At 38.1% G+C, this 15,487-nt stretch overlaps 1 protein-coding gene and 1 non-coding gene across 2 annotated transcripts; both read left to right on the top strand.

Moving 5' to 3' along the window:
- The first annotated feature begins 51 nt into the window (after positions 1 to 51).
- On the top strand, positions 52 to 15,276 carry HAUS6 (HAUS augmin like complex subunit 6). The gene is made up of 18 exons (XM_032205642.1): positions 52 to 210; positions 284 to 438; positions 644 to 739; positions 1,372 to 1,450; positions 2,459 to 2,591; positions 3,179 to 3,326; positions 4,603 to 4,668; positions 4,790 to 4,841; positions 5,041 to 5,208; positions 5,703 to 5,884; positions 6,470 to 6,599; positions 7,209 to 7,305; positions 7,753 to 7,846; positions 9,274 to 9,337; positions 9,971 to 10,141; positions 11,716 to 11,851; positions 12,227 to 13,216; positions 14,727 to 15,276. The coding sequence occupies exons 1-18, from the start codon at positions 52 to 54 to the stop codon at positions 14,786 to 14,788; spliced, it is 2,982 nt and encodes a 993-aa protein (XP_032061533.1). The 3' UTR covers positions 14,789 to 15,276.
- On the top strand, positions 9,074 to 9,203 carry LOC116501233. The gene has a single exon (XR_004254389.1).
- Positions 15,277 to 15,487: the final 211 nt, after the last annotated feature.

Genomic DNA, 15,487 nt, shown 5'->3' with positions numbered 1-15,487 from the left:
AGGGAAGGGGAGAGGGGTGAGGGGGAAGGGGGGGGGGGGAACGGCCGCAAGATGGCGGCGGCGCCGCCTTGCATAGGGAGCACCGCCTCCCGGACTACACTTCCCAGCGGGCAGCGCGCCGAGCGCGGCCAATCAGAACACGGCGGGGGGGGTGCGGCGCGGCGCGCGGCGGGAGCGTGGTTTTGGCGGGAGGAGGAAAATGGCGGCCCGGTGGCGGCCGCTGGGGACGGCGACGGGGAAGGGGAGAGAGAAGGAGAAGGAGAAGGGGAAGGGGAAGGGGAAGGTGGCGGCGGCGGCCGCTCTGCGCCTGTTGTCGTCGGGTGTGCCAGCCAGGGCCGCGGACTGGAAGCGAAGGCACCTCTGGCTCTGCCTGCTGGCGCTCGGCTTTGACCCTAAGGCTGCGGAGAAGCTCTTCGACAGGGAGCTCCACCTGGGAGTGTGAGCGGGGGCGGCGGGGAGGGAGGGGGCAAGATGGCGGGGGGGGGGGAGGGGGTGGCAAGGGGGCTTCTGTGGCGCGGGCAGCGCGCCCTGAGGGCTTTGTAAAACGGTGTCCGGCCCGCCTCAACCCGCAGCGGCCGGTGAGAGCGCTGCCCGGGCTCCGGAGCCCGCCTGTGCCCCACGCGGCTGTGTGTGTGCTCGCCAGGTCCATGTTCGATGCGCCCAACGCGGCCGCCTTCCACGTCGTCGCCCAGTTCTTGTTCAGCAAGCTGGATCCGGCGCGCGCAGCGAGAGTGTTCAGGTGAGCCTGCGGGTTCGCTCCGCTCTGAAGCGAAAGGGTGGGCTCCCGAGGAGTGCTGTAGGCAAAGTAGCTGTAACTTGACAAGCTTGGTAATTTTTTTATATATTTTTTTTTTTCCTAGCTGTGAAATAATCTATCTCTTCTGATATTCCCTGACCAAACGTCGTGTGACTTCTCCCTTTTTTGAATACCTGCCTAAATCTTCGATGTTGTGAGAACCCTATCTTAATGCATTCTCACAACAGCTGAACTATCTTATCATACGTTTTAAAGAAATGGCTGGAGGAGAACCACTGTTAAGAAAATTTTAAGTTCTGAGGCTGCTTTTCCACTTTCTGAGTTAAAAAGAAATGCAGAAAAATTTGTCTCTGAAGTAGTTTGTAATTAACTTTTAAGTTAACTTTTTAAGCAAGAAGACCTTCTAGCTATTTAACAGACTCGTAGCTATGCTTCTCATAGGCAGTATTACCATATTCTCTGAGTTCTTCAGGAGACATCACTAAGAAAACTTCCTCTTAGTTTAGATGTTGTAGTGGTTAATTATGTAACTGAGTATTCGGGTATGTTTTGAAGTTGCTTTTTTTTTTTTTTTTTTCCTCTCTTCTCTCCTCTGCACTTTTTGCATGGAAAAGGGATTGTCTGTTACCAGAACAAATAACCAGAGATACTGAATTTAGGAAGCAATGTTGTTCATGGCTAAAAGATATCACAGTAAGTATTACAAGAGTGGGAATTGATATGTTGCTGGTTTCTGTGACCTCATTCTTTTGTTTTGAGAGAACATATTTGAGTTTTAAATAAAGTTGCTTTACTAGACAAACAGGTTTTATCTCATGCCCTATTTTACAGAGCTGATGATAGACTTCTTAAAAAAAAATGGCGGAGCAAAGGTAACAAAGTCTTAATCTTGGATCAGAAAACCGTTGTGTATTGCTTTTGGATTATGATATTTTGTTACACAGAAGTCACAGAGTTGTAGAGTATCCTGATCTGGAAGGGACCCACCAGTGTCATCTAAAGTCAGTGTGAGATTCCTTCCGTCATTGAGAATAATTGCTTCAATGTGGGAGATAATTGCTTAAATTAAATGAGAGAGTATTTATTATTGTGAAAGTAGTTTCAGATACATGCAAAACTTTTAATGTTAATCTTTCTTTCCGGGGAAAAGAGAATAAAGTTTAGGGCAGGCTTTCTAAATAAAAAAAGACAAAATGGCTTGCTTCAGGTATTGTTGATTACTATGCCTTCTCATGCTGCATTTGTTTTAATAAAGATCTGATTTCTAGATCTCTAAGCTACCGGAGCACTTTTATTTTTGACGAGGTGAAAGCCAACCATACAAAATCTTTGAGCAAGATAAAAGTGTGACAACATACACTGATTAATGACCTCAGTAGAAAATATGAAAGGTAAAGGATTACGTTTAGGAGTGAGGAGAGCAGAAGTTTTTAATATTTACCTAACACTACTGATTTCAGTCATTGCCTCAGAACTGTTTTTTATGTACGGAACTAGGGGTGATGGTAGAATGTTCAAAAAGTGTCAGTCTCTTTCTTGGGCTAGAAAGAGCGTCAACGATGGTGGCAAGGTAAATTAGCTTTGCACTGGACTTTCTAACAAGTAGGCTGCATGAAACACTCAGCAAAACGTTTAATGGCTGTTGTTTAGGTTTTATTCCTTAGTCTAATTTTGTGTTTAAATCTGTTTCACTTGTTCAAGAATGAAAGCAAAAACTATCTTCCTCCAATTGCGACTTCTTCATTTCTTTCTCCTGCTGGTTCTAAATTTACTCACCTAATGTATCGGTTTGCAAGATATGTAATGATTAAGAACCTGAAAAAGAACTCTGTAGGTAAGCTATAACGGAATAATAACATTATTTCACTTGTCTGGTTTGATGGTGAATCTGTGAAGTGCTCTAACATATGTCAAGAGCTTTAAGTTATGTCAGTGTTGGTTGCTCAGTTCAAAGTTTTTAACAGGGTTGCTGTGCACTAGCATAAAGCTATTGCTGGTAGAACAATGCAGATTGTTTTGCTTGCTGTTGTTTTACAGATCTTGTTCCTAAGTGTGTCTATGTAATGTGGAGGTGGGTTTTCTTTGCAGGCACACAGTGGTTCAGTTGAAAAGTACTCTTTTCAGCCTATGCTCTTTTTCACAACATGAGGAATTCTGAAAGATCAGGACTGTCTGTTCTAGGCTTTTAATGCTGTTTTGGTGACATAAAGAATGGGGTAAGTGGGTGAGAGTGAAGGAGGGAGAATGTATGCAATAGAAAGAACTGGAAAAAAAAAAAAAAAAAGATAGTATACTGAATACTTTAGTCCAGGTAAAATGGGCAACCTTGTTTATGATTCTCTTAATTAAAACTAGGTAGAACAGGAAGTTGTCTATTTGCTAAAAGTGAATGATATAGCTCAATTACTAACTTTCATTTAGGCAGCGATACATCTTTTACTGAAGCTGTAAACTTAATTCCTGAGGATATGTGCAAGGCAAAAGCAAGATGTAATGTGGCACGTAATAAGCTCCTGCAAATTTTGCAAAAGAAGGATATTATTATTCGAGAATATAACAAAAAATCACAGTAAGTAATATATTTAAAGAAATCGAGTATTTTCTTAAAACTTTACTTTTTTTGCATGTGTTTTTAAAAGGATTTGAGCAGAATGCATCTGATTTTCTTTGTGAGTTTTGCTGAATGTTGTATTTTTCTCCCCCTCTGCCTCCTTTAATTAACTGTTCTACAGTTTGGAATAAATCAGTTTTTTAGTTAGGAGGTGCTATATACTGGGCACCAGTATATAGGTGCCCATCTAATATAGGATTACCTGGGCACTAAAAATGATCCAGGAATTCTGCATATATGGCACTATGATTTCTTAATGTTTTAAGGATCATATTGTAGAATAAAACTGTCTCAGTATGAAATATTTGGTCTTTGCTTTATCAGTGTGGGACACGTTTTATTTGCATAGCCCTTAATTATTTCACCTAATTTATGCTTTTTCTTTATTATTCTTGTTTATTAAAATCACTTGCAGTTTGGGAAACTAGAATAACTGGAACTCTGTGCAGTTACATAGTTATATCATTGGAATTTACAGAATTTGGGTAGGATACTTCACGTGACGGGGTACTGTAGCGGGCAGTTGCAACCTATTTAGAAAAGAGCAGAAAAGGAGGAGGGGATGCAGTGTAGGTAAAAGAGCAGTTTCACTGCACGGAACTTAGCTGTGTAAAATGGGATCAGTCTGTTTCATGACTTTGGATCAAAAATCAGAGGCATTGCCACTAAGGCATGTGATGTGTATCTGCTACACACCCCTCAATCAGGGAAAGCTGATGAAAAGTTGATCAGGGAAAGTTTGCTTCTTTAAGCAAATCAAACACATTTCAGGCTTTCAGGTCCTAATTCTTACTGATGACTTCAACATACCCTGATATTTGCTGGAAAAGCAATGCAGTGATGTGTGAGCAATCTCGGCAACGTTTTGACTGCACTGAAGATTACTTGGTAATGCAGTTAGTGGGTGTGCTGAATAGGAATGATGCTGAGTATCGTAGTAAGTAGTAACTTCATTAATGTAGTTGCGTCTAATAAAAGCCATGCCATTGCAATAGAATATGTTACAGCTAAATTTACAAATACCTTAGTGGCTTTTCAGGCTGTACAGTGTTATTTTCTCTACAGTGTCATGGTAAGGAACTTGTGTATCCGTGTTTGTGTTGTTCTAAAACTGCTCCAGTATGCAGGTTTGGAAAGAATACGTGTAATCACATAGTGATTGTAAGAAATTCTGAGAGTAGCAGAGAAAAACTAAATTAAAAAAAATCTGATGACTGTTGATTTTTTTCCTTAGGCTTTTAATTAAAGAAATAAAACAGACAAAATCTGAATATGCATACCACCAGCAACAGTTGTTGAAGTAAGTACTTTTCCTTGGTACTAAGCTAGCATATATAAAATGAATTTCTTAGTTCTAAGGAATGTTATGAACCATAATTTCATTGTAGTCCGCTTAACTTTTGTCTTGCATGTGCACGTAGGATGAGGCTCAATGGCAAAAACAAAAAAGACAAAACAGAGAGAATTCAAAAGGTGAGTATTCTTAATCTGTGGCAGTTTACTGTATTTCTAACATTTTTACAACACTTGCTCTCAGATACTGATATTGCTGATTGTCTGCCTGTGATTATGCTAGCCCTTTCATCTGCTCCTACACTGTTTTGATATTGTGTTATTATAGTATTTCAGCAAAAAATTTAATGTAGTATTTTTGTCCTTCTTGCCTATTAAGGTCCGCAGTATGTGGACATTTGTAATGGACACTTTTACATCTCTGAAAAAGGAAATTGAAATCGTAGACGCTGTAATTGAAGGGCGTGTAGATCTGTACACTTTAACTGGAACGAATGTCAATGTTCCACAGCTGTTGGCTGACAGAGTTGAAAGTGAAATCCATGAAGTAAGTGATTTTTGTCCTTTTGTCCTAAAAAAAAGTATGTAAAAGTTTGTTGTGATTATGCTGCTGTTCTGTATTGGTGGTGCTTAAATTATGAACTTTTAAGTAACTGCATTGTTAAATCTGCCTGATGACCACTTGAATTAAAATTGGTCAGACATTATAAAACTTGACCATTTGAACTATCATTCCTAATGGATTTCATTTCTAATGTGCAGTATATGTGCTGTTTAGGCCTGCACCATCTTTTGAGGTAGTGTTTAAAAAGAATACCCCATTAGTTGAAGCATTCTTAGTTTGTAATGCTTTTTAGCTTGTCTTCAAGCAGATGATGCTAATCAGGAAAACCACTCTGAAGCTTAAATCTAGCAAACAGGAATGGATTCAAACTGCAAACTGGAACATTGTGTGTTTGCGCTGAATGTAGACGACAACTTTCTGATATTGATGTGTTGTGATTGTTCACGTATACATTTTCTCTTTTGGAATATTTCAAGGTGTGTACAGGAAATTTATATGAAGGTGAAAAACTGAATTTTTTAACAGTCATTCAGTTATTAAATGGAGCCCTGAGGATCTTAAGAGATGAATGTTGTCAATTTGAATCAAAACATTTCCCGGACATCAAGAATACGAGTGAATTCCAAAATAAAATACTATTGAACTTGAAAGCAGTGAGGTAACTGTCTGGAATTTTTGTCTTGATCTTTAGTTTGAAGATTACGTCTTCCTATCTTAGAACCTTTTCTAAAACTATTGTTTATAGTGAGAATGTTAGTTCTATTTTTTTTCCCCCCTCTGCCTATGACAAGTTCACCTTTGTCTTGATTGTCCATTCAAGTAATCTTTCTGTAATTCTTCACTAGGTAACTTCATTCTCTTGCCCTTACTTCATGGATATTTTAGGGTTTGTTCTTGGAGACCTGGTTTGTTAGATGATCTGCTTTTTCCTATTACATAATTAGTTCTGATATTTTAAAACTTGATCTGAAACTGGCTTAGGGGAAGCTTAAGCTTGTATTTTAGGGTTTGTATGTATTTTGCATGGTTTTTCTATTTCTACTGTAAAGAAGCACAAGGACAAGCTAGCAGCTGATTTTTAGATTGTGAATTTTATTTATTTTTTGTGCAAGAGCAAATGCATGAATAAGTTCCTGCATATCAAAGGTTTTGCAGCATGAGGGGAACATGTGATATGCTCCATTTCTTAAGCAGAATTTTCATCTCCAACAACAAATGCTCATTTTACATGCTCATGTTGTAGGCAAAAAATAGAAGAGCAGCATTGTAAGTCACTGAGAGAATTGATTTCTGGAAAACAGAAGGAGCTGGAAATGAAGTGGAAAAGCCATCTTGACCAGTGTCCTTCTTCTTTAAAGAGAGGTCAGGATCCAGTAAGTGTTCAGTTCATCTGATTCTGGGAAAGAAAAAGAGTGAAGATGGGAAGGGATATACATCCAAGTTGGTGTGTTTTATTGCAATAGAATGATGTATAGCTCTGTTAAGTTTTGTATATAAGGTTAGTGGATTAGATAGTACAGAGTAACAGAAACTGCTTTATGAATTAGTTTTTCTTCTTTGCAAAGAAGATGCACATAACTTAAAGACAGCCGGTGTCTTCATTTGAGATGGGGAGTAGAACTACTTTGTCGGGACAAAGCATAAATAAGGGTTAATACTGTTTTTTTTTGTTGTTGTTGTTGTTTGTTTTTTTTTTTTTTTTTCCATCTTTGAAAATAGAGCTTTCATGTGCTGTCACTGAACATCTGCAGTTATGATTTTCCCCTTTAAGGTTCTCTATGACCAACAATTTCATTCAGACACTCCTATTTCTACAGAGATTCAAGATTATACCCTTGCCTAGGCACACAGCCGAGACAGCAAAAGTTTCGTGTTGAGTCTGGGTGCTGCTTTGAAGAAAAGCTATTGTAAATAACTATGTGTTAATTGCTGATGTTACACGCTTTTACTCAGCTTGCTTGTATTTTTTTTTCTTTTGATAGGATCTTGATTTATTACAAGCTATGTCATGCTTTTTTCATCCTGCAGAAGAAGCTTATAAGGATACAGTCTCATATCAACTTGAAATACCACTTTTAGGTATGTGGACTAGAGGAGCTTCTTTTCGCTCTTCCCACCACAATTGTTAGAAGTTCCTTTGAGTCTGGAAGACTTCCTACTTTTGTTTGCAAGTCTCTTTGAGAGTCTTTGATAACCTGGTCCTGAATGAACGCTTGTCACAATTGCCTAACCTTTTTTCATCTTCATTAACATGTGCAGGGGAGCAGATAGAATCCTGTCTCTGGAACATGCATTCAGGAACAACACAAATAGGCATGGGCTGTTAGTGGCATTTGTGGCTGCAGGTGGTTCCCATGCAAAAAGATTTAAGATTTGCCTGCACTGGTTATGAATTTGCTTGAAGTGTTAATGAATTCCATCCAGTGAATATTGTACAGAGGTGATCTGAGTCACTTTTACTGCCTGGGAAGCCTGAATGGTAGCAAAACAAAAGAAGCAATACTAAAACTTCGACTTACTTTATAGGTATTTATGACTCCATTTGTGAGAAAAATTACAAGAAGGATGAAGAGACCTCGGGAAGTATGATGGATAATTCTACGCTACAACCAACAAGATGGTAATGACTTCAATGAGAAATTGATTGGGGCGGGGGGAAAAAAGGCAGTGGAAATCAGAGAAACTTATTTGTAGGCATCAGAGGAATATATTTCATTAGCCCACTCCTTCCATGTCAGAACTACCTAATTGGGCAAGATGGTCCTAGAGTAACTGTGGCTTTCTCCATCTGGAGACAGAGGGACCAACTGGCTACTGCCAGATACAATGTGCGGCAGTGGAGTTGCAAGTTTTTAGCTTCAATTTTTTAACAACATTTATTCAAGTTTCAAGAGACAGAGGGGAAAAATGGAAAACTCTCTTTCTAAGGCTGGGATAAGATAGCCAATGCATAGTTGTTATTGTCTGAGACCAAGAGCACAGACATTCACACATCCCTGGTTTTGTGTGTAAAGAAAAAAAACAAAACAACAACAAAAGAAAACTCCAAAGAAAACCAAACAGAAACACCAGACTTGAGCAAAACTATTGTGCTAATTCTTTATGAATGGGGCTTTTCTCACAAGTCTTCTAAAATCACATTGTCACTTCTGTTATTACAGTTCCAACAAAAGATTAAAACACAAGACTATAGTACTATATACAGCATTATGAAAGGTTTTGACCTGCCATTTAAGTGCAGGAAAGTTTAATGCCCTTTTGAATAATGATGTTTCAGGATAAAAATCCTACAGATAGTTGCAAGTTGCCTAATAGAAGAGAGAGGGAGTCAGCAAAATGAGCTGTCCTATACTTAGTCATCAGTAGCTGTGTTTGCATATAAATCTTAAAAGTTGTCCAAGTAGTTGACAGTTAAATCCTGTATTTCTCTCACTGACTTGATACAACATGTTTTTTTTGTCTATTTGTGATTGTAAAGATAGCCACCAGTGAGTTAAAGTTGCCATTTCTTAACTAATTTTGCTATCATTCTTAATTAATGATGGCTGTACATCAGTTTGTGGAGTGTTGCCATTAACACTACAGTCATTTGAACTGGTAAGACTTGAGTATTTGTAGCCAGATGATGTGTATTTAAATATTTATGAGTTTGCTTTCAAACAGATCTGTGGATATCAGAGGGATTTGGAGGAAGAATATCTAGGGAAAAATACGTTATCAAGTCTGCAGAAGACTTTCCAGTTATCTTTGATAGCAGAATGTAGAAGACTTGTTTGCGAAACATATTGCAAAAACCCTTCTTTTTCTATGTGGTAATCAAGTAAAAGAATTTGATAATTATAAAGTTTGGGAGGCTGATACACAAGTAGGGCTGAATCTGCTCTAATTGTCACATGTTCTCCCTATAGTAAAGTTGCCTTCTGATGACCGGGACGAATTGAGAGAAATCGTAACGGACAGATACGGGGTGCACAAGTATATGATGACATTTTACTAAGACTTGCATGCCACTTATTTATTTTTCTAAAATAGCTTTTTTCTTTTTAGGATCTCTTCAGTATCTTTGGACTTGTCAGAAGCATCTGAAAGCAGAGACATGTTAATTGAAAAGGTTATTCTTCAGTATTGTCCTAAATGTCAAAGAAGTTAAACTTCTATAATATTTGCTGTTTTGCATTGATTGAAGCCTAGACTTAGCATGCTTTTTTTTTTTTTTTTTTAAATCATGTAACTACATTTCTGAATGAATCATAGACAGTGAAAGGTAACTCCCACAAACTTCTGTAAGCACTAGGAAAGGAGAATAAGAAATATGGGCACTTGCTGCTGACTTCTAGCACAACGTACCATTTGTCAAAGATTCCCTGCCAGCTGAAACAGTTTTTTTGATATGAACAGTGGTCAGACTGGTTCCTTTAAGCTGTGTGTGAAATTAAGGGGTATAATGGGGCCTACAGGCAACTTGGATGTGCAATTGACCATTGTACAATTGTTCACTGCAGTGTGTTAAAGGTAGTTGCAGGTGATGAGTTGTGTTCTGTACAATAGCTTATTGTAGCCGCTATTTTTGTCCTGCTTCTTTAAAAATACAGTGGGTGTCAAAATGGCTTGTAATTAGAATTTTAGACTTTGAGATATTTTTGTTGAGAAGCTATTGCTCTCAGAATTTGCGCAGCAGCTCCTTCATGCTAGTTTTCTGACACTTGAATTCAAAACTTCTAATAATTCCTGTGTATTCCTCTAGGACTTCCATACTGAAACTTACAATGGGAAAGAAAAACCCGTCACTCCGAAGATCTCAGAGGAGATAGAGGACCTTATCATTTCAGATGAGGAGAATACAGCTATCTGCACAACGTCTGCTGTCCGAAAGGAAGACCTTCTTACGAAAGCCACAGAGGAACTGGCAGAAGAGGTTAGGAAAAGCTGTGATTTAATTAAAAAAATTTTTTTTTTTTTACATAAATGGCCGTTAAGTTCAGAGAACAAATCACCAATGTTATCATAAATACATCTTCTAATCTGTTTATATAAACAGATTTTTTTCTGTTAAGTAGTAACCACCAAATTTTAGGAGTGACCACCCAGTTAACTAAACCTGAAAGCATAGCACTTCAGCAGTTATACTTTTAAGCCATTGTGGTGGTTTTACCTTCCTAGGCAGCTGAACTCCACCACAAGCGCTCTCTCACTCCCCCTCCTCAAAACAGGAGGGGAAGGAGAAAAGGGAAGAAACAACTCAAGGGTTGAGATAAGGATAATTTAATTAAAAAATAATTATTAAGGAAAAATATTATTAATTAAATAATATAACTAAAAGGAAAAAAGGGAAAGGGCAAAAGGGAGAAAAAAAAAAAACTACAGGCAAAGGCTGTGTGGAAGTGTGGAGGAAATAAATTGCTCTCTCCTTCCCACCAACAAGCAGTGCTTGACCATGTCCTTGAAGCAGGGCCTTAACGCGTGTAGCACACGTGTAAAAACAGATGTTTTTACGAGAGCCCACCTGTCCCCTCTTCTTCCTTTTTCCACCTTTTATTGCTGAGTGTGTCATCATATGGTATGGTGTCATCATATGGTATCATATCACTTTGGTTGGTTTAGGTCAGTTGCCCTGGTGATGTTCCTTCCTCACCTTTTGCTGAACCCCATCCTGCTGGTTCTTGGTGGGGTTAGAGGCAGTCCTGATGCTGTGCCAGCACTACTCAGCAGCAGACACAGCACTGGTGTGATACCACTGCTGTTCTAGCTACAGTTGCAGAGCACAGTATTGTGTGGACTGCTGCAGGGAAAGTTAACTCCATCCCAGCCGGACCCAGTACAGCTATCGTGAAGTGAATAATGCTTTCAGTAGAATCATGGCATGATTTTTACCACCTTTCATATTTTAAATCTACAAATGACTGCATATATTTAGAATTTAGCAGTCCTTTTAGTTTATGAAATTCTATGAGCTAAATATTTAACAAGCTTGGGGTTTCTAGGCAAGGGTTTAACCTTTTTGTTTTTGGTATTTTAGTTAAGATTTAAATATTATGCCTTATTTAAATAAGGCATTCCTTTAGAAAACTTATTACGTTTACCATAGCTTGATTTGGAAAGTAAATTGCATCTTTCAGTGAAAGGGCACAGTTTGCTGTCATCTGCTAAAGTGTTGTGTTGTTGGAAATGTAGCTCTCATCTTCATTCTTGTACTATTCTTGACCAGTGTCTCAAATATCTGCTGAGCACACTTTCTTATTTTTAAGATGGATTCATAGATGACCAGGGAGCTTCAGATCAAGTTCTAATTTCACTCCTGCATCTTAATTTTATGTTTGTAGGTCGCTGTGCTCATTTTTAAACCCAAACAGTACATTGCAGACAAGTCAAGAGGTTCCAGATTCTTCAGAATATTTGGAGAATGGTATTTGCTTTGGTCCATAGGCTGGCAGAAAAAAAGAAGTTACAATTTTATTTTCTCAGATTTTGCTCTTTTCTAACATCCTACAGGTTGCAAAAACTGTGACATCTGAGTCACCTCAGAGTGTTGGAGGAAAAGGAATAACATTAGAAGATCTCATTAGCTCACAGGCTTTTAACCCATTTTTGACAAGGCAACAAATTCCCCGAACTCCTGAAAATCTGCGTAAGTCTAAACCCTGCTTTTATAATACTGTCACTGATTGGAAATGTGATTAATTCATTGAATTGTAGATACCACACAAGAAGAAAAGAATAATTCACTTAGTGAAGCTGCATGTTATCCTAACTGGCTCCTCTTTGTGTAACAGTGTACTATGACTAATGAACACACTCAATTTGCTTTAACATGCATGTTCCCTGTGTGTGGAGTCCCCTTTCTGTTGGGGGGCAAATGGCTGGAAAAACTAGCATTAAGCAGTATAAAGCAGTTATTACATCCTCTTTTCTGGATTGCTTATATTACTAAAGTGACAGAAGAGAAATATACTGATGGGGAGTATGAAAGAACTTAAATTTTACCTGGGTTTGTTTTATTTAGTTACTGAAATCAGAAGCTCATGGAGAAAAGCTATTCAGACTGACGATTCACCACACGTAGAGCTGGCCCCAGCTGAAGTCATGACAGAAGAATCTCCAATGGATGCTAGTACTACTGTGCTGAATAAAATGGATCCTACTTTAGTCGGGTCTACCTCTGCATCTCCTGTATTTGACTTTGATTCTACTTTGACAGAATTTAAAGCTCAGAACCAGATGAGGATAAGTAATATCAGTGGATGTCCAGTTGGGGAAACATCTGGAGTGCAAGAGAATGAAGGCGATAAAGAACAGGAATTAGAGCACACTGTTTTGAGCAGAATTTCTGTAGACAAGACAGAAGAACCTGCTTCTCTAGATGTAGAAAACAGCATAAATACTCCAGATACTTTTTCAGAAAGCAATAGTAGAATAAATACTGTACCCTCAAACCAACTTTGGGATTCCCTAGTGGATAGAATTCTGCAGTGGGATGCACCTTCAGTGTTAAGGTCTGACAGCCGTGAAGTAGCTGAGGCAGGAATACTTCATGAGACTCTTCCAAAAGAATTTGATAGCATAGATCCTAATAAATCCACAAGCTCGGAGTCTGATTTTGATGTATTGAACAGCAAGGATGTACCAGGTAGTACAAAAATTAAAGGCTGTGTTCAAGAATCAAATCTAGATCTACAGTCTCTGGTCAGCAGATACGAAATGCTGAAAGAGAATGCATCTGGAAATAGAGAGAAACTGCATCAGACACATGCTGGAGATGAATCTGTAAGTTACATATCAGACCTAAATCTTAGACCAGAAAAAGAAAGAGATGACTTATGCAGCACTTGGGATCTATTCAGGTTGGATGAAGAGTTTACCAAGGCACCATCACCATTATCTTTTCCCAAAGGAAATAATTCTCTGTCACCTTTGCTGATGTTCACTGAAGATCTGGAGGAAATGGCATCAAGGATACACAAAATTTCATTAGACTTAGTACGTAAATTGAAGGGTAAGTGTCCATGTATTTGTGCTAAAGTAACAAGGTGTTGTCCATTTTGACTCCAGATATACTGCCATAGGTGTCGTACTCTGAACAGCTGAACCTTGATAGGGAAGTGTGGGATGAAAGATTATTTGCATGCTTACATGTATTCCCTATGGAAGATGAGACAATAACAAAGCAAACAGACTTCCTTTCTCTAGTTTTACCAGCATCTTATCTTGCAAGTAGGAGAGAAGTTACTGTTTGACTTTCTAAGGAAATCTACACCTGAATCTGAAGTTAAATTTAGAGAATTCATGAAGTTGATATGAAATAATGTTTACTGTGAGCAAATGTGGCTATCTAGAAATGCACTGTAGGTAAATGGAACTTTTTTGGTTCACAGTCTATAATACTTACTGGTATACTTTTTATTAGGAAATAACCCCATCCCTGGAAGTGTTCAAGGCTAGGCTGGATGGGGCTTTGAGCAATCTGGTCTAGTGGGTGGTGTCCCTGTTTATGGCAGAGGGGGGGTGGAATCAGGTGATCTTTAAGGTCTCTTCCAACTCAAACCATTCTGTGATTCTCTACTGAATTCCAGCCTGTCCCCTATGCTTCCAGTGTAGTGTCCTCTTTGGTTGACCATTGTTGCAGTGTTTTACTAAATCCAAGGTTAACTTTCATATACATAAATGAAGATGAGCCAGTAATAGCTATACAGAAGGTTGTTTCAGCAAAACCTGTGTTTTTAGTGGCATGCTAGGAGTTCAGCAGAACAGGTTAACCTCAAGGATGAGTGAGATTTGTGGTTTTCTATGGATTGCCAGTTTAAATTATCAAACAAAGTTTGTGATGCTTTTTCAAGTAGTGCTTGAGAAGGAAAGCTTACTGTATGCATGACTCATTTGTAAATTTTCTTGTAAGGTTATTTGTAAAGTTAGATTGCTTAGTTCTGCTTTACAGTAACCTCACCTGGAGTAAGAGAAATAAAATTCTGCTGCTGTGAGTCTGCTGGTTACAGCTCTGAAAAATAACTTTGACTTTCTAAGGTGCATAGTCTTTTCCCCCAGTGCTGTAGTACAGAACTTAACACTTAATTAGTGTTGTTTTAGTATATTATTTTGTGAAAAGAGCAGGTGAGGCTGTGACGGAAGTTGATTGTGAGAATGACTGTGCCTTTTTTTTAATTTTCTTTATCGAAGGGTAGAATAGAAGATATTTTGGACTAAGCTACTGCCAGTATAGGAGGCAACTTGAGCAAGGCTTCCAAGCATTCTCTTGAAATGGAACATGAACACTTGTGCTATCTATTTTCCTCTTAATTCTGCTGTACAGGTGCAATGAAGTAACTTAGCTTTTGCTTAAATTTGTGGCTATACTGGTAGCAGATAATTTTATCAGACCAGAAACAAATAACAAAATTAGAATTAACATTTTATATGTTTCCTTTTAATATATGCCAGATATTTCTGCAACAGTATTTCTGTCAGTTAATTGAATATTACATGATGTTAACTAATGTTTTTTATTCCAGATGAAGAGCAGTTGAATGAGAAGCTGCACACAAAGGAACCATCTTCAGGACAGAATTTGTAGAGGATAAGCATAACCGTAGTGTTATAATTATGTTGCACTTGTGATTGTAGTATCGTCTCCAAACACTACCCAGATGAGAAGTTGTGGTCCTTTTATTTCTTGCTAAGCCTATATTCCAGACCACTTGTTCAGGCATCAGTTGCCTTCCTCCAATTCCATGTAATCCACTTCTGTATTCTGTATTCAGCTATGTACAAAATGATATATTTTGTAAACACAGTTTTAAAAACAGCGGATGGCATGGGCATGACATAATTGTAGAAAATGGTAAAACAAAAACTGAAGTGAGAAGTAATGAAATTTTCACTTATTAAAATCTGCTTTATTTTCCAAAATATGTATTTTTTGCTCTCTCTTCATATGATTCTTCTCTCCTTTTGAAACTTCTAGTCAAGTATGGCCATCAGTTTTCCCAGTTGATAAAGGGAACTTGACTCCACTTTATTAACACAAACAAACAAAAAAACTTTACACTGAAGTGTGTATTCTCTTAGACAGTTTACTGAGTAATTTTTTTATGAAAGTTGAAAAATTTATAGTTTGTGATAGTGTTAATACTACTTTATTTTTGAATAGTAGATGCTCTTTAATAAATTTATGCAAGTATGTATATTATAATGTATAAATGCATGTTTATAACTGTGATATAGTTAACTGACAATACATAAAATAGGGGGAAAAATTGTAAAAGTTCAAATT

This window comes from Aythya fuligula, chromosome Z, assembly GCF_009819795.1.
Source record: "Aythya fuligula isolate bAytFul2 chromosome Z, bAytFul2.pri, whole genome shotgun sequence".
NCBI lineage: Eukaryota > Metazoa > Chordata > Aves > Anseriformes > Anatidae > Aythya > Aythya fuligula.
Note: the sequence above shows the minus strand (reverse complement) of the source record. Positions and strands in the feature narration are given on the sequence as shown.